Raw genomic sequence first — 18,349 nt, forward strand, 5'->3', positions numbered from 1 at the left:
TGGTGTGACTCGCTTGTGTGCCACCCCGGGCTGGCCTCTCCCACTGCCATCCCTGGGCCGCTCGTGCATCAGCACCGATGTATCGGCAGAGAAATGCAGGGACAAGTCCCCAAGATCACTAATCAGAAGGTCCCACTATTTCTGTTAAACAAAGCACTCACGGGGCCGCGGGAATGTCACGAGTTATTAACTCTCAGATGACTCGGAAGGCAGATTTACATGCAGGAACGAGCATATTTTTAAGGGGATCAGCTTATTTACACACCGGAAGGGGGAGGAATTTTCCCGTGTATAAACAGAAGCTTGGGTCTGGTTTGGGGGGGGGGGTAATGAATCAAGTTACATAGCAAAATTTCAGAAAATTTTGGAAAAAATTCAGTGGCAACAGAGACTTTCACCTGTTTTTCTTTATGTTCTTACATCACCCGAATGTTCTGTAATGAAAACTTACATTCAAAGATTACAACTAATTGCCTCAAGGAATTTAAAAATGCAGTAACAAAGCTGATAGGTCTGTGTTTATCAAACCATCATCCATTTCCTGGTTTAAAGAGCTTGTGTTTGCCCCCTCTCCGGAAGGAAGACGAAACCTGAGGCGTGGGAACAAGAAGTACTCAGGGCAGCGGTTAGGACGGTCACTGAGAGCATCACCTGGGCCAGGGGACAGGGCTCAGGGGCTTGTCCCGGGTGGACGGCAGGGGGGACGGGGTAGAGATGGGCCCTCCAGCCGCACTGCCCACGTAGGAGGAGTGAGCCCACAAGGAAGCACCACAGACTGGGCAAGAGAGTCAAATCCTCTGTGCTCTGGCCTCATCTGCAAAACATGGGTGCTGGCACCTGTCTTCTTGCAAGGATGAAAGAGAGCACAGAGAATCACGCCTCGCCCACAGCAACTACCATCATTTGGAAACGACCCAGCACACCCCACAAGAAGGAATCAGCATTCGAGTATTTTTAAAGCAAAACAGTTTAAAAGTTTACTTTGAATTGCCTTAGTTATAAAAGAATCCCCATCTCAACACCTGTCCTTTCAAACGACAATCCAGTCTTGAAAAGTAAGAAGTGCACCCCCGAAACAGCCAAAGTCTAATTCTCTAAGAGGCGAGCGCCTGCCTGTGTGCACGCGTGTGCGTGTGTGACAGGGGGCATGGGCTGACCAACACGCAGTCCTGTGATGGGAGTCAGAATCCTCACTTCCCAGAAGCTCGTGTGGGACCCTCGGCAACCAGTGGCCAAGCACATATATTTCTGGTGAAAACAAAACCTGATGGCCTTGACTGACAGCCTATGGCGAGGTGCCAGCTGCCTGGGGCCACGGCCCAGTCTGTTCCTGGTTCGTCCACACTGACATTTGAGCAACTCCTCCAGCAAAAACTCTCCGGGGACTCAACGGACATGAACCTCCTCTCTATCACAGCTCAATTTCGGGTTTCCTCTTCTTAGGAATATCCGTCCTGACCTATGCCTTTATGTCTGGAGCAATACTTCAGTATTTTAGGATGGAGGTCAGGCCCGTGACCTGAATTCGGGACCTCAATGTCATGTCCTAGCCGAGCAGACTGATCCTCTAGGATGACGCGCCTTCCCCTAAGTTTCAGGGGCCCCCAGCCAGCACCTCCAGTTTGGTTGAGGGGCACCTGTGAGATCCCACCTGCACGTGGAGCAGTTCCGCTGACAAGCTCGTCAGAGCAGCGGGACGTGGGGTCCCCGCACCCTGGCAGCGCTGCCCAGGGGGCACCGCTCTCTTCCCCCGCCACCAATGCTGACATAACACTGTTCATGTGGTGGGTGCCCCCACCAGCAGAAAGCTCGCGGAGGAGGCCCCTAACGCTGCACCTAACGGAATCGAGAAGGGGACCAGCATCTGGGTGGGGAGAGGCGGGGAACGAGGCACCGCCTCCCCCTACCTGAGCCCTGTGCTCAAGCAGTGCGCGGCGTGCAGTCTTTCTGCTCGGACACGTACCCGCTGCAGTTCCTGGTTCTTCTCCTCCAACTGCGCCTCCATCTGGCGGAGCCTCTCCTCGATGTTGCCGTGCCTCTCCTCGGCCTGTGGGCAGAAACACCGTCAGCTCGGCGGGCGGCCCCCCGTCAGTGCCAGCATGCTATGCGCGACCGCGGTAGCCACAAGCACCACATGCTCTATGCGGGCTCTCCCACCGGCTGGCGTGGACATCCTCTCCTCCCGCCGGGAACACACCCTGTGCGGGCTCAGGCGTCACAGTGTGAAGCAGCCGGCCTCCCCACGCCGGTGACCGAGGCCCGGCCGGTGCTGGTGACGGACTCTGCCAGAGGAGAGGGGCTTCTCCCCAGCCCGGCCCCGTCTCCAGAGGTGGGGCTTTCTCCCCACCCTCAGACGGCCTGTGCTCAGTCAGCATGAACAGCAGGAAGCAGCAAGCACCACAGAGCAATGCACACATGCTACCTTCCTAAGCTGGGAAGTGAGTTCGAACAGTTTAGCTTCCTTAGCAGCAGAGTTTCCAGGAGACAAAAGATCAGACTACAAGGCCGACCAGGGACAGGAGAGATGACAGGGGGAGAAAAGAAATGGAGACTTTACACGCAGATCACCAAGGAGAGGCTGTTACAGCTGTTAGCAATGACCTCGCTCTCAGGAACGGTCTGGTGAGTGCCAGATGCCGTGTGACCGACCGACATCACCTGTCAAGAACAGCACCTGGGCCTGTCCTGCCCCCTTCTCACCCGGGCCCTCAGCAAACTGGAGCCAGGTGAGATGGAAGTACCGAAGGGCGCGCTCCTACAGGCTCCCTGGGCCCCGGAAGGACGGACTGTCTGCTTCCTCTTCCCACGTGGACCCCCCAACCCCAGCACCTACCACATCGCAGCTTGACACTGCGTCCTTGCCTGCTGGCGACCCCCGCAGATGTGAGGACTGGGATGGCAGGGCTGTGTCTCACACATGCCCAGCCCCTATTCGTCGAACCCATGAATGAATTACTCAAAAATTCGTTTATTATAAATTTACTTTATCTTTAAAAGAGAATAGAACTTTCCTATTTCTGGGAAAATTCTTTTTTTTTTTTTTTTTTTTTTAAGTAATCTCTACACCCAACGTGGGGCTTCACCTCACAATGGTGAGATCGAGAGTCGCACGCTCCACTGGCTGAGCAAGCCAGGCACCCCTACCCTTATTTTACCCAATTTTATCCAAAGCCTCTATCTTGAGCTTTGAGTTGTTGACTTAATAACTCTGAAAAGCAGTGAACCTTAGATCAAGCCCACCGGAAACAGTACACAACCCTGACAAAATTGGGGGGAAATTAATGTACGGATAACAAAAAAGGGGATGATTCCTGACATTTAAAAAGCGTTCCGATCTCAGACAAAATAGCACTGAACACAGATCTGAGCTCTTTCACGGATTTAGGCACACTGACATGAGGAACGAGGATAAGTAAGGCACACGAACCAACCACCGTCAAAATCAAAACCCCGCCATGGGACCCCGAACGAAAGCCAGGCAGCACCTTGGAGAGCGCCGCCACCCTCTGGGCCAGCTGGGCCTCCACCTCGGGGAGCGTCTCGGCCTTCCTCAAAGTCTGCTGCAGCTTCTGCTCCGCCAGCTCCAGGCGCTCTTGTAACTGCCGGTTTTTATCCTCAGTCTAGGAACGGAAGGCAAAGCATCAGAATGTGGCCAACCTTCTATCCGTTTCTATTTTTAATAAAATGAAACAAAATCTAAATGCAGAGATCTACTAAATTAGTTCTGACAGAAGCCAACTGTTTTGGTAGCTTCTTCAGAGTAAAACTTTTCTTCCTGCGAGGAATATACACCCACTTTCCTGGGCTCGATTTCAATGTGCAAAACACCTCTTGCCAAAGTATTGCTCTTCTTAAAGATCTTCAACGAAGTCTTTAAAAAGCAAAAAGTTCCCATGCATTAAAGAAAACCCATACTCTGTAGAAGCTTGCTCATTCTTCTTGACAACTTAAGGAAAGAAGGGTTCGGTCCTAACCCTGCTTAAAAAGTAATCAGACTCCTTGTGTTTCGCAGACCATGGGCATGTGAACCACAAGAGAGCTCACACCTCCTCTGAAATATAGACCTTCTAAGAGGATGCCTAATGAAATGCTAGTCAGGTTATTTTCATAAATGTATAATAATTCTTTAAAAACACGCTCTTCATTCTAAAATATTTTTTTCAATGAAGAAAATTTAGACAAGATTTTTTTAAAAGCAATTTGAAAAATCATGTGTAAGTTGAGGTTCCTGAAAGGCAAACATCTGCTTACATGCAGCCTCCTTTCTTCTGTGCGCATATCTCTGTGTTTATATATACACACCCTCAGAAGATACATCACACTGTATGCAGTATTTTGTCATCTACCTTTTACGGTCATTATTTGGAACATCTTACACGCTCTTAAGTAGCATTCCACAAATGTAATTTTTAATGGCTTCCTAGTATTTTACTTTTTGTTATTATCTTGGGTCCATTGATACACTTTACAACGTATCACACAAACTTTGTTTCCAAGAGGCTGGATTTGGTTTTCCTGTTTAACTATGGATGACCTGAGACTACCCAAGCAGAGAAGCCAGCCTGGCTTCCCAACCCACAGGAGGCTCCCATCCACATGACAGACTGCGTTTCTGCACCTGCCGTTCACCCCCATCCCAGGTACCAACAAACTGCCAACAGCCTCCACGCTCTTGGCCACTCCTTCCTCCTTTGGTAAAAATGCTAACAAGCAACAGATTAACATACAATGAAAACAAAACAGAAGAAAGAATCGAGGTTACATAAAATCCTAAATAATTAAAAACTTGCAAGTTGAAGTAACCCACATTCTTGAACATAATTTTCTAAGATCATAAAAACTTTATATTGAGACTTGATTTCCAACATGAAAGTCACAGGAAAAAGGTCTTGAACTTTATTAGTAATTAATAAAAGTCGAACGAAGTTCAACAAAAGCCGCTACCTGCCGATGCATAGAGTCTTTATTTGCAATCTCATTTTCAAGTTTATCATTGAGGTCGTGCACAGAGGTGGCTTCGCGCTGTGCCGCGAGGTAGCGTTTTTCAAGAGTTGTGATCCTCTCTTCCATGTCTTCCTTCTGGGCCATGGCCTACATCAAGTATTTCAAGGGGAAAAAAGGCAAATAATTAAAGGCTAAGAACATCAATATACTCCAGACACAAAACCTGGACTAGTTCCTAATTTTCAAATCAAATATAAAATCAGTGTCCTCTAAATTGAGAGAGATGCCAACTGTCTCCAATATGAATGAAAATATACCTACCTCAAATATCCCAAGTATTCCCCTACATGACCAGTAAAGACTGTTTTAATACTGTTTTAATACATCTGGCCACTCAGTTTACCAAGCTTATTCTTTCCCACACAATGTTACAAAAGAAATGTGGGATCAAATATCCCAACACTGCAAGACTGCCAGGAGCCGAAGGTGTGCGCAGTGAAGGTGCAGCCCCTACTGTCCCCGATACAAGTGGGCTTTCCATAGATCAGGGGGTGGCCTCTCGACGGACAGAGCAGTGAGACATGGCTGTCATTTCCCTGTGTAAAAGCTGGATGAAATCTCCTCCAATCACCACAAAATGGAAGCAATACTATTAACAAATGGAAACAAAACTCCAAGTCTGATATAATTGGATGCGACCTTCTGAAGCCTAATCCTGCAGCAAAATTCTATCACATGGTATCTGACACTGAAAGTGGGCCCAGAACTTTCTGCTCTGCCCTTCCTGTCCTCCACCCTAAAGATTCATCTTAGGTCCCTCCCTGTTTACTAAGGAACTTATGTCAGCAAAGTCTTAACATTAAAAGTGATGAGTCTTAAAAAAAGAATTTCAAAATTCTTTGCATATTAAACTCTGCTGCAGAATCTCCTACCCTTGCCAAAGAATAATTTAACTAAGTAGGTTATATAATTTCTGCAAATATTTTCATTTGTTTTAAACTCTTCCGTGAAATTACCCACGCTAAGCTACTACACAGAAAGTAAGCCTGTGCATCCACACTCAAGGGTGTGAAAGGGTCTTCCTGGGGGGGGAGGGGGAGGGATGACTGTCTACAAAGGACAGCTTACAGTGAGTGATGGGAGGCGGCGCCAGAGAAAGTATCCTGCCCTTGACCTGTTTTTGTAAACATGATCAGATTCTCATAAATCACTCTAAATGCAGAAACGCTTGCCAGAAATAAGTATATGTCTACATGTTTTTACAGCCCGATCCTGATGACTCAGGTGTGAGCAAATCCCACTCTCACTGTGTGTCTGACTGCCAATGTTCAAGAGCACATGACCCTTCTGGGAGCAGCAGGTGAGAAAGCTAGAAGGCAGCCGGCACCACCCCCTCCCACATCGCTGTCCGCTGACTAGCAGCACAACAGATACTGATGTGTGTCCCTGGATGAAACGTGAGCCTACCAAAGAGTAAGTTCAGACAGCCAGACTCTGCAGAGGGGAGACGTCCACACACAAGGGTCCCACCAAACACCCCACATTCAGCTCGACGACAGCGCGGCAACGTCTACTGTCACTCACTTCACGAACGTCGCGCTGCAGTTTCGTGTTCACTTCCTCAGACTTGATGAGGTCCTTCCTAGCGGTGTCTAGGTCCTCCTCCAGCTCTGCCACGTGACTAGAGAGAGTGGCTAGGCGCTCCTTCATCTGGCTCTGCTCCTTCGACTGCTTATCTATGATTTCCTGGAGCTCGATGACTTTGGCAAGGTCTTCCTCGTGGCTTAAAGAACCGTCGGAAGATCTCTGGTGGGGGAAAAATCCTTAAATAGCCTTGTTTGCTGAGCTAGGGAATAGACCACTTCCCGGAAAGAGTCAAGTCCCATGGTCTATGCCGGCTGTTGGCTTCCACCACTCTCAGGAGCGCGCGGAGGACATCAGAGAAAGACAGAGAGAAAGCCTAAGCACTTGCCTTTCCATTTGTGCTTGGAGTATTTTCTTGTTCGTGGTTCATGTCAAGCACTCCGTCGGTTAGTGTTTTCTTCTGATTATTCTGTTCTTTAAGAATCATTAGCTAAAAGCAAAGAACTGAATGTGAGGGTGAGGAGATAAAGAGAAACTCCTCTCGGAAAGATGCAACTACAAGCTGTAAACACGGGACAGGAGAATACACGGCAATGTTGTCTAGCCTGAATACAACCAGGTCAACAACTAGGTTGGTGCTATCGACGGGACGATGGGAATGTAAGGGACCGTGTGACTCGGCAGTAAGAGCCTAGTGCGCTGGTCACTGGAGTGGCCCGCGAGGGTGGCTCGCTGGTCAGAAAGACCAGTGACGCCTGACGGCCAGCACTGAAGGCTTCATAATGATAAAAACAAGGCATAAAAACTAGAATCCCTCTAACCAAATCCTCTGGTGATTTATGGAGCTTACCTCTTTGTGTGTAGCCCCCAGTTCTTCTTCTAACAAACTACACCTTTCGAGTGCTACTCGTAGCCGCTCCCTCACCTGCAAACAGAGGGGTGGGTGTGTATTTGTTTAATTGCTTCTTAATGTACAGTCACCCTTGGGTCCCGTTCTCATAAGGTAACATGACAGAATGACTTCAATGTCTTTCACTGATGTTAATGGCAAGAAAACTGGCTTGTTGGGGTGCCCGGGTGGCTCAGTCGGTGAAGCGTCTGCCTTCGGCTCAGGTCATGATCCCAGGGTCCTGGGATTGAGCCCCACATCGGGCTCCCTGCTCAGCAGGAGGCCTGCTTCTCCTTCTCCCTCTGCTGCTCCCCACCCCCACCCCGCTCATGCACCCTCTCTCTTTCAAACAGATAAATAAGATCTTTAAAAAAAAAAAAACTTGCTTTGTAACAGCTTTAAATTTTACATTTGAGAGAAGTCTTCCCCTAAGTAAGTTATATTACCCAATTCTTAATGGCAAATCGATATACCGAATATAATAAATCTTAACACATTTACACCAACCGCTACTTTTTAACCCTACAAAAGTCTGTCTTCGGGCGCCTGGGTGGCTCAGTTGGTTAAGCAACTGCCTTCGGCTCAGGTCATGATCCTGGAGTCCCGGGATCGAGTCCCGCATCGGGCTCCCTGCTCGGCAGGGAGTCTGCTTCTCCCTCTGACCCTCCCCCCTCTCATGTGCTCTCTCTCATTCTCCCTCTCTCAAATAAATAAATAAAATCTTTAAAAAAAAAAAAAAAAGTCTGTCTTCTTGCAGAACAAGTGTTTACAGGAGCCCGAGAACGTTAGAAGTGAACTGCAGACACACGCACACACACGAAGCGTGTCTCTGACAGCGCGCCCACACCAAGAACCACTGGGGCTCAGGGCACCTTTTCGTCCAGGGCTTTGTGGTGCTCGAACAAGGACTTCAGGGCTTTGAGCACCTCCACCTCGCTAGACACGCCCGCCGGGGACTGTGCCTGCCGCTTCACCACTGTCATCCGCAGGGACCGCTCATGCCTGGACACGAGGCACTCCAAATGCTCCAGCAGCAGCTGGTGGGACAGGCCAAGGTAAAACCATGTTTAAAGAGCACTTGCAACTTCATACGTCAATTTGGGGCAAAAACCCCTTTCAATCGCATGCTAGACCAAATGTGAATCCCTTCAATTCAGTCTAAAATTAGAGAAATGCACCCTCAAATGAGCTAAAATAGCATTAGTTCTCATCACGACTCAAACAAGGTATGAGAACACTGAGCTCATCAGTCAGGGTCGACTCCACGGGGAAATGTCGACAAGGTGTTTAAAAGCCAATCGAATGGATGGCGCCTGAGTTTAAAGACAGCAACAGTGCTCCCTAGGTGACCCTCAGACAGCATTCCAATAGTGAGAATGCACCTACTGACCCTGGTGTTGTTTCTTTCCGCCTTCAGTTCCGCGATCTCTTCCTCTCTCTCCAGGAGCTGCTCCCTGCAGACGTTGAGCTCCTTAGTAAGTGCTGCGAACTCCTGGGGGAGGGGGCAACAAAAACGGAGGGAGACAGTGGGGGGTCTTTAGCCTCTGCAGCCCTCCCCAGCCCCCACGCCCACCAGCCACCCCAGAGCCTTGCACGCACACAAGCCCCCGCCTCATGACACACCTGAGTCCCAGGTATTTTACGGAGCTTGGGGCCTGACACCCAAGGGGACAGAGACATTTTCAGGTGCTTTGCAGATATGCAACTCAGAACCTCTGCCGAGGGGAGAACGTTAGGCTGAGAAGGCCACCGCTCATCTCCAGCCTCCTGTCCTAAGCCAGTTCCTGTCTGTGAAGACCACAGGGCTTGGAGCAGCCCCAGGAGGAGGCTGATAGCACCCAAAAGCTGGTCTGTTAGCCCTAACTGGCTCAAAATTGACCATATAAAATAGACTTTTCACAAATGCTGGTAGGCCTCTGAGGGACAGCTGAAGATTTATTTCTGTAGTCAGAGAACTTTCTAGAGGAAGTGTCACTGAGGTGATGCCAGGGTCCCCCCCACCCTGCTGTGGGGTTGCTCTCCTGCAATACTGAGTGCTGCCCTGGGACAAGACACAGAGGCAGGGTCCAAGGAAGAGGACACACACTCTCCGGTCCGTTTTTCAACAAGCAAAACTCCTCTGAAATAACTAATGTCTTCTGCCAATGAATCTCCATATTTTAAGAGTTTTCTCTTTAAAGGACAAAGGAGGAAATAAAGGTTCACTTAACAATCTGACATTCAAAATACAGAAAGTGATTGATTTAAGAAATTCTAGAAAATCAATTTATAAACAAGTGGCATACCTCAAGTTCATTCATAAATTAACCCTTTGCAACTCAAAGGGAACTTGACCACGGAATGTACAGCATTCCCTATGATCCGACTTCACAAGGCTGGTCCACAAAAGCCTACTGAGCCATGATACAGAACTGAAACAGAGCTGACCCGTGAACAACACAGACTTCAACTGTGCAGGTCCACTTCTATCTGGCTTTTTTCAATAAACACACTGGAAAATGTTCTGGATCTGCAACAATTTGAAAAAACTGGCAGATGAACTGAGTAGCCTAGAAATGTCAAAAAATTAAGAAAGGGGCACTTGGGTGGCTCAGTCGGTTAAGCATCTACGTTCAGCTCAGGAAATGGTCCCAGGGTCCTGGGATCGAGCCCCTCATCGGGCTCCTTGCTCAGCGGGGAGCCTGCTTCTCCATCTCCCTCTGCTCCCCAGGCTCCTGTTCTCTCTCTTGCTCGCGTTCTATCTCAAATAAATAAATAAAATCTTTAAAAAAATTGAAGAAAAAAGCATGTCATAAATGAATAAAATATATATAGGTACTAGCCTATTTTATCATTTGCTGCCATAAAACATGCAAATACTCACAGTCCCATACATGGTGCCATTTGCAGCCAAGAGAAACGTAAACAAATGTGAAGATGCAGTATTAAATCATAACTGCATAAAATTAACTGTGATACATGCTGTACAGTGTGATAATTTTGTGCCACCTCCCGTTGCTACTGCGACGAGCTCAAGTGTGGCAAGAATCTGCTAAAAACACCGTGATGCTAATCCTCTCCTGTAAGCAGTTCCATTCTCCAGTACTGTGTATCGCAGTAAAAAGTGATTTCTTGTGGTTCTTGCGTATTTTTGGTTGTGTTTACTGCAACACCATAAACCCTGAATAACACCTTGGGACTCACACGAAGTGCCCTCACTAGTGCAGCTGGGAGTGCTCCCCAGAAGCAGAGAAAAGTCAGGCGTCACAAGAACAAGGTGAACTGCTTGACACGTACAGCAGACTGAGGTCACAGCTGCGGCTGCCGCCAGGTCAAGAGAAGAGAATCCAGGTAGTTCGTGAAGCTGTCACTGCGGCTACGCTGGCAGACACAGAAACCATGCAGTTTTGGTGAAATCCCTTTTTGTCTCATATTGAAGATGCAGCCCTTCCCTGGATGCAGGACTGCTATAGGAAGGTATACCTACGGACTCCAGTATGAATCTTCAAAAGGGGAAGTCATTATGTGACAACTTAAAGCCAAAGGAAGGTGACGGATCTAAAGCTGGAGAATTTCAATGCCAGCAAAAGATGGTCTGGTAATTTTAGAAAGAGGTTTGGCCTTAACACATGTGAAGGTAACAGGAGAAGCAGCTTCCACCATCAAGAGGAAGCGGACGATCCCCCAGACACCACGGAGAGAATCACCGAGACGCTGGAACTAATGTAACACTGCATGCCAACTATACTTCAACCGAGAAGAGACGAGACGAGATGAGAAAAGACGAGAAGAGACGAGGAGACGAGAAAAGGAGACGAGACGAGAAGAGACGAGACGAGAACAGACGAGAAGAGATGAGACAAGAAGAGAGACGAGGAGAGAGACAAGAAGAGACGAGGAGAGAGACAAGAAGAGAAGAGAAGAGGGAAAATCACTGAGGATAGGATTTTTCATGCATGTGGAAGTGCCCTCTTTTGGGGGGACACTTATTCGTGAGGAAGGCAGGAAGGGGCGAGCAAGCTAGCGCATGTGCGGGGGCAGTTTGGGATCAGGCTGGCCATATCTACGAAGCTAACCCCGGGGGGCTTAATGGGAAGACACAGACACCAGCAGCCAGTCCTTTGTGCAACAAGAAGACCTGGATAACCAGAACCTTTTCTCAGGATCAGTTCCACTGATGCTTTGTCCCTCACCTTGGGAGGTACCCTGACAGTAAGGGAGTGCCTTTTAATGTTCTTCTGATATTGGACAATATCCTGGCCACGGAGAACCCCACGAGCTCGACATCGAACGTGTCCAAGTGGCCCATGTGCCCTGGAGCACAATGTCTCTAATGCAGCCTGTGCATCGGGGGCCATGAGGACCTGCAAGGCTCATTACACACGATCCTTTACGAAAAGGACGGTCAACACTATGAAAGCAAATCACAACAGAGAGAACACCTTGGAAGTCTGGAAGGATTACACCACCGAAGATGCTGCTGATGTGACAGAAAACGTCGTGAAAGCCATCAAGCCCAAAACAATAAATTCCTGCTGGAGAAAACGGCCCAAATGCTGGGCGTGATCTCACAGGGTTTACGACACAGCCAATGTGGGAAATCATAAAAGAGATTGTGGATATGGCAAAAAAGCTAGGGGATGAAGGGTTTCGAGATGTGGATCTTGGAGAAATTCAAGGGCTCATAGACGCCACCCACAGAGTTAACAGAGGACGACGTGACGGAGAGGAGAGCTTCCGAACCAGCGCCGGGGGGTGAGGAAGGAGACTCAGAAGACGCTGTGCCAGAAAACACAGTGACATCAGGCACCCTGGAGAGGGCTCCGCTTGTTCAAGACTGCGCTTGACTTCTTGTACCACATGGACCCGTCCATGGTGCGGGCACTGGAGCTAAAGCCCGGGGCGGGAGTACTGGCAAGGCATATACAGACATTTGTAGAGAAAGGAAGAGGCAAAACACGTCCGACAGAAATGTACGTCCAGAAAGTGACACCAGGTGTGCCTGCCTCCCCTGGGACAGCAAGACCATCCCCCCTCTGCCTCCTCCCCGTCCTCAGCCTCTTCCACGGGAAGGCTACGAGGAGGAGGACCTTTATGATGATCCGCCTCTACCTGATGGACAGTAGAGAACCATCATGGCGCACGTACACTTATCTGCTGTGTGTGCAAATCCAGTAAGTGTGCAGGGACAAGGTGAGTGAGATTTAACATAAAATTAATCATGTGCCAGTTGTTTTATAACTTTGCTTTTGAAGAATTACATTACCTCACAGAATGCTTCTCTCATCACTGGAGAAAATGTGTATCAGCCTATTACCACAATTGTTTTTTAATGCAGACTACATTATGAGTATGTCTGTAATACTGCAGGCTATAACAGTTTTATGACCTTCATTCATCAGCGGACAGGCGAGGCAATGATGAAGTGATCGTACCGATGACACTGGGTGACCATAAAGCAACCACACATAGTACCACAAGAATCGTCAGTCTGTAAATAAAGAGGAGCCTTTCACACTATCTTCTCGTTTCTGATGTCTGGTGTTAGTAATACTGTCACATCTGCGTGTTGCAGAAGACAGTCCTGCCGCAGGCACTGACGAGTCATCTTGTAAACGGACGACACAGCCATCGATGCAGCTCAGTGCTGTCAATGTATTTTCCTTGTAATTTTCTCAAAATTTTTTCTCTAGCGTACTTTGCTCTAAGAATACAGTATATAATACATACAACACAGAATGTAAGTGTTAACCGAGTGCTCGTGCTACCAGGAAGGCCAACAGGAGGGTCTCAGTAGTTCAGTTTGGGGGAGCCCAAAGTTACACTCAGATGTTTGACTGTGGGCAGGTCGCACCCCAACCCCAAGTTGTTCAAGGGTCAACTGTACTCATCCATGGGGAATGAAAAGAACCAGGCAGTATTGCTATAATCAACAACAGAAAAGAGTAAAATTGCAGTATTTTCTCTTGGATGCGGTTATTTCAAGGGGACAAACCGGAGGGAGTGGGGAGACAGGTAATTTATAGAGACTGAGCATTTTCACGGGTATAATAAACTAATGGTCATTTTATCTAATCTACCTTCTAAATCAGAGTTTCTTCTTCAAAAACCCACAATTATGGGTGATCAGCTTCCAGCTTCACAGCATGAAAAGCCCTACACACCTACATAAAAACAACTATTCAAAGCCTCCAAAACCATCCAGTGGCACACAACAAATGAAGAAATATCTATTCAAAAAAATCTACAAAGATTCAGTAAGAAAGATGAGTCTGCAATATTTGAACCCAAACTGACCCCCCCCTTCCTCCCAGCTCAGGGAGGTGGAGATTCCCCTCCAGGGGCTGTAGCCAAGAACATAGGGTTCCCTCACCCCCCTAGAACAAGAGCACAGGGTTCCCTCACCCCCCCAGCATAGGACCACCGGGCCCCCCCACCCCCCAGGAACAAAAGCACAGGGGTCCTCTCACCCCACCCTGGAACAAGAGCATGGGGTTCCCTCACCACCACCCCCCAAGAACAAGAGCAGGGGCTCCCATGTCCCCCAGCCCCCAAGCCCAAGGGCTTTCAGTGTTTCTCATCATGCCCCAGCTGCCTGTTTTGTACAGAGGCCACATCCTGGGCATGAGTTCTGGAAAGGCAGGGGCTCCCTGGTTCTGCCCAACCCCACTCAGGGAACAGAGGTTGGAACCCTGGGTGGAAGGGGCAGGCTGAGAAGCCTGGGTCCTGGTCACCTTTGCTCCTGGTCTCGGAGATGGTGGTTGCAAGGCTGGAGAGGACCCCGGGCCCCGGGCTGCTGCCCGCCCTCCCCAAATTGCTCAGTTCCTGGAGCAGGGGTGTCGTTCAGACAAGCCTGCCTCTGTCCCTAGGCCTGGTGCAGAGATTTGGTGGTGGTGGTGGGGGGGTAGGGCAGCAAAAGAGATAGCTCCTAATCTCTTCCCAAAGGAAATGGACTTCACAGGCCAGTTTAAACCCAGGTGCTCTGGAGAGCAGAGGGGTCGTACTGAACATCAAGTGGGCAGAGAGCAGCCTAGATGACAGGCTGGTGCGTGTGCAGGAAAGAGGAGGAGGTGACGGCCGCAGGAGGAGCCCTCCCAGGATTAGGACAGACACCAAACACCGACTTCAGGTACAATTCTTAGGAAGGAGCCAGAATTTGATCGGTTTAGTTTGTAGAGACATTTATACCCCAGAGCATTGTTGAAAACAACAGAGCAATTGGCCTGCAACAAGAGGGGGTCTCACAGCTGAGTGTGGTCACCCAAGGGGACCAGGCTAGGGGCGAGGGAGGCTTCAATGAAATCATCCAGCTAGCTATTCAATCAACTGGTTGCAATGTTAAATTTTATATATATTTTACCACGATTCCCTGACACGCACACACACACACACACACAAACACACACACTGCTCTTTACAGACAAGGCTGTTTCTGCGATAGATCACAGACAACTCTTGACTTCAGTATTTCAAGGCAGAGCCACAAACACAAAGAAATGACAGTAAAACTATATGAGAATAATCCAAACGTGTCCTCAAACCTGACAAAGGTTGTGTCAAGTGCTGGGCCATCTCAGAGACCCAGCGGGGAGCGCTGAGAGGAGGGCCTGCGGCGGGGAAGTGGTGGAGGGGGGCCCTGTTCTCCCATTGGGTCCCGCTCTTTCATGAGCTGCAGAGATTCCTTTCCTATGTGCCAAAGTTAATTAGGCCAAATTCTTTGATTTTCATCTCCTCCAGCAAATAACTAGCTGACCATCAGGTCATTCAATGCCTAACGTTGAGAGATTTGCATCTAATCATCGAGATCTTGTATCAGAAAATACTGTTTGTGTTGCAGGTGAAAGAGAACCTGACCCAAACTAGCCTCGGTGAGATCCGCGATCTTTCACGCGGTAGGCCTGTCCAAGGGGGGGCTGGCTGCAGGCTCGCCAGGCCAGGGCCACGGATTTTATTTGGTCGCTTTGTCCCCTGGTGCAGCAAACTGGGTCAATTCACTAATTCAGTCTCTGATTATGTCCGGCCCAAAGTGTATCGTGCTAGCCAATACCTTCTTCGTGTATTAGATTTTAGATGGTTTTCTGCCATGCCCTCCTTCCCTTGTTTCACTTCTGTTTCTGTTTTATCATTTCCTGTTTCTCTTCAGGGATGTTCATTTATCTGGTTACGCGTGTAAGCAGACTTATTTTGACAGTTTTGCTACTGCAGATGAAGTAAATGCATACTTCCGTAGGTGCTGACTCTGGGAGCTGGAGGATCTGGTTTCCAGCTCAGCCTGAGCAGGTTCTCTTGGTGGCATTCCCCTCCCTGCCCTGTGTCCAGCAACTGCCCCTCCGAGCATCCCAAGGCCTCAGGCCAGAACTCGGTTTCCATGGTGACTGAGGGTTCCTGCTGCCTGTTCCTTACGGACAGTGAGGATCCTGTGAGAGAGTCACTGGACAGTGTGGCCCAGCCCAGGGATCGCGTCCTACCCTCCCGAGGCCCACAACTTCCTATAAAGCCCCAGTGTACCAGGGACAGTGACCTTACATGGGGAAACCTTATCTAAACCCAGCTCTAAACAGCGAGTCTGATTTTAGTTCTAATTCCTCTGGACACACCAGTCCCTGTTACCCCAACCTGCAGGAGCCAAGTTTCCTGCTGCCCCTGCATGCTTGGTGCTTGGAGAGCGGCCGGCCAGGGAACCTGGCCAACTCATGCTTACCACACTGGGTTTCTATTCTGTTTCTGTATGAAAGGGACTTTTCTCTTGTGGGGGCCTGGCTATGTATTTGGGCTTATTTGTTTCTCTATTTAAATTTTACCTTTGCACTGCTGTTTGGAGATGAGCTATGTCAAAGAGTGAGTTTATGCTGCCATCCTGACTGGAAGCCACAGTTTATTCCAGAGATGGCTGCACACCCACTCTAGATGAACACCAGACCGGCGAGCCCGGCCCCTCCTCAGGGTGCTGCTGCAGGACAGACAGATAAGCGAGCAGTGACCCCAGTGTGGTCAGTGCTCCAAGTGAGAAATGCCCAGGCTACCATGGGAGCGGCATGGAGGTCATCTATGGCGGGAGGCAGACATGCGGCTCCAAAGGTCTGCCGAAGGAGAGGGCGCTGCAGTTGAATTCAGAACAGGAACCAGCTCTCTGGTAGGTGAGAGCCCCTTCACAGAAGCACAGAGGCGTCTGGTAGCGGAGGAGGGTGTCAGTGGGCTGTGGCCCGGGCAGTGTGCAGGAAGGGGTAAGGGAGGATGGGAGTGGGCAGAGGCCAGATGGAAGGCCCCTGTGCACCACAGTGAGGAGTCTGGATTTTATCCCCAAGGTTCTGGGAGTTGTCCATCTACAGATTTTGAGGGCCCTGAACGTGGAGCGCAGGCGGTGCTCGACACAGGGCGTGCATGCTCAGAAGGGTTTGCGGAATCAAAAGAGAAGGCCCCGGCAGCAGTGCTAGAGCGGGGCTGAGGAAGAGGTGAACAGTGAGAAGCCAGCTCCAGGCCCCAGATGGAGAACTGTCACAACCCTGGGAGAAATGAAGGTCTGAATCAAGACCCGTGTTAGAGGCCAAGAGAGAGTTTTCAAAACGGAACACAAGTAACCAACATGCCACTTGCTGTGCCCTTCATCAGTTTTAAAGGATCCCCTGTACGGAGGCGGGGCAAAAGTGGGGAGACCCATCAGGCAGTGCCATAATGCAGGCGGGCTGGGGTGCAGGAGGCGGGCGGCTTCTGGACCGGGGGTACAGGAGAACCTGCTGACGGGTCCGAGAGCGCGCAAGGCCCAGGAGGACTCCAAGAGTTCTGGCCGGAGCAAGTGAAGGTCAGCACATCCTGAGAAGACATGCCTCTGGGCAGGGCCCGTGTGCAGGGGAGATGAAGCAGTCGGGTCTGGGGCGTGCTCCGTGTGGGGTATTATAAGACAGTCAGGGGCAGGATCAAGTAGAGAACATGGCTCCCGGCCCGGAGCTCTTGGGAACGTCGGCAGAAGTGGGAGAGCAGTCTCACTGCAGGCAAATCACAAGGCACTGAGTGCAGATAAGAAGAGGCGAGCTTCAAGCAGGTGCCTGACACTGAACAGTCGGGAAATGAGGGACAGAGTGGGAGCAGTTAGCAAGCAGGAGGAAGCCAGGAAGGGGCCATCTCAGGGGTCAAATGCTTCCAGGAGGACAGTCACCCGGGTTGGCGGATGCTGGCAGACGAGTCAGCTGACGGATCACCGAGAGACGGGCCGCTGAGGCGGAGGGCCGCGGGGGCCGTGGGCACGGCGGTTCCGGAGCAGCAGCAGAGCTGGAGGCCTGATGGCATGGAGGTCAGCAGAGCATGGGAGGAGGGGCAGCAAAGCCGTGAGTAAGGGGGGGAAGAGAAAGAGGGCAGAAAGAGGAAGAGCCGGGGTGGAGAAAGGCCCTCTGTGGTGAGAACCCAGGGGAGAGTGGGGACTGACTGAGTGGCCACTCTGAGCAGCTGAGAGCAGAGCACCGGGGCAGCGCAGCGGGCGGCCTGTCCTGGGAGCGCACGGCTCCTCCACGGGGAGAGGAAGGGCTGCCCAGTGCGGGGGCACACACCCAGCCGGATCGGGAGATGTGTGTGGGAATTTACGGGAGTCCTCCTTGGATTTCTCCCAGGCCCACTGGAAGTGGAATGCAGACAGGACGGGCAAGGAACACTGTGGAGGGGGAGTGAGAGCTGCCTGGGGTAGAGGGGCCCGGGGCCACTGGCCAGGAATGTGCACGGAGAAGGCACCGATGTCCTGCCCGCTGAGGACAATGAAGTGAAAGCTGTGGTGGGATTTCAGGCAGGGGAGGGAGATGGGGGGGCCATGAGAAGGGCAGAGGGCCACGACACAGACACCCTGGTAGGGTCCCGCACTGTGGGTCCAGGAGGGTCGAATATCAGCGTTTTATTTTTAAAAGTCTTTCTATTATGAACAAATCTCACTGGCTTTGAATGAAATACCTAGTCAAAACATAACAAGCA

At 50.1% G+C, this 18,349-nt stretch overlaps 1 protein-coding gene across 2 annotated transcripts in view; it reads right to left on the reverse strand.

The window, feature by feature from the left end:
- PPFIA1 (PTPRF interacting protein alpha 1) overlaps positions 1-18,349 on the reverse strand; it is a 91,505-nt gene that overhangs the window by 46,512 nt on the left and 26,644 nt on the right. The window contains exons 3-11 of one of the 2 annotated variants that reach the window (XM_044919746.1): positions 8,808-8,909; positions 8,290-8,454; positions 7,379-7,453; positions 6,917-7,018; positions 6,529-6,750; positions 4,945-5,091; positions 3,486-3,620; positions 2,423-2,497; positions 1,964-2,047 (exon numbers count right to left, since the gene is read on the reverse strand). In XM_044919746.1, the coding sequence (XP_044775681.1) occupies positions 1,964-2,047; positions 2,423-2,497; positions 3,486-3,620; positions 4,945-5,091; positions 6,529-6,750; positions 6,917-7,018; positions 7,379-7,453; positions 8,290-8,454; positions 8,808-8,909 (1,107 nt within the window). The remainder of the gene's footprint in view (positions 1-1,963; positions 2,048-2,422; positions 2,498-3,485; positions 3,621-4,944; positions 5,092-6,528; positions 6,751-6,916; positions 7,019-7,378; positions 7,454-8,289; positions 8,455-8,807; positions 8,910-18,349) is intronic. The other variant, XM_021685600.1, reaches the window with a different exon arrangement.

The sequence above is a fragment of the Neomonachus schauinslandi genome, chromosome 11 (assembly GCF_002201575.2).
Source record: "Neomonachus schauinslandi chromosome 11, ASM220157v2, whole genome shotgun sequence".
Classification (NCBI taxonomy): Eukaryota; Metazoa; Chordata; class Mammalia; order Carnivora; family Phocidae; genus Neomonachus; species Neomonachus schauinslandi.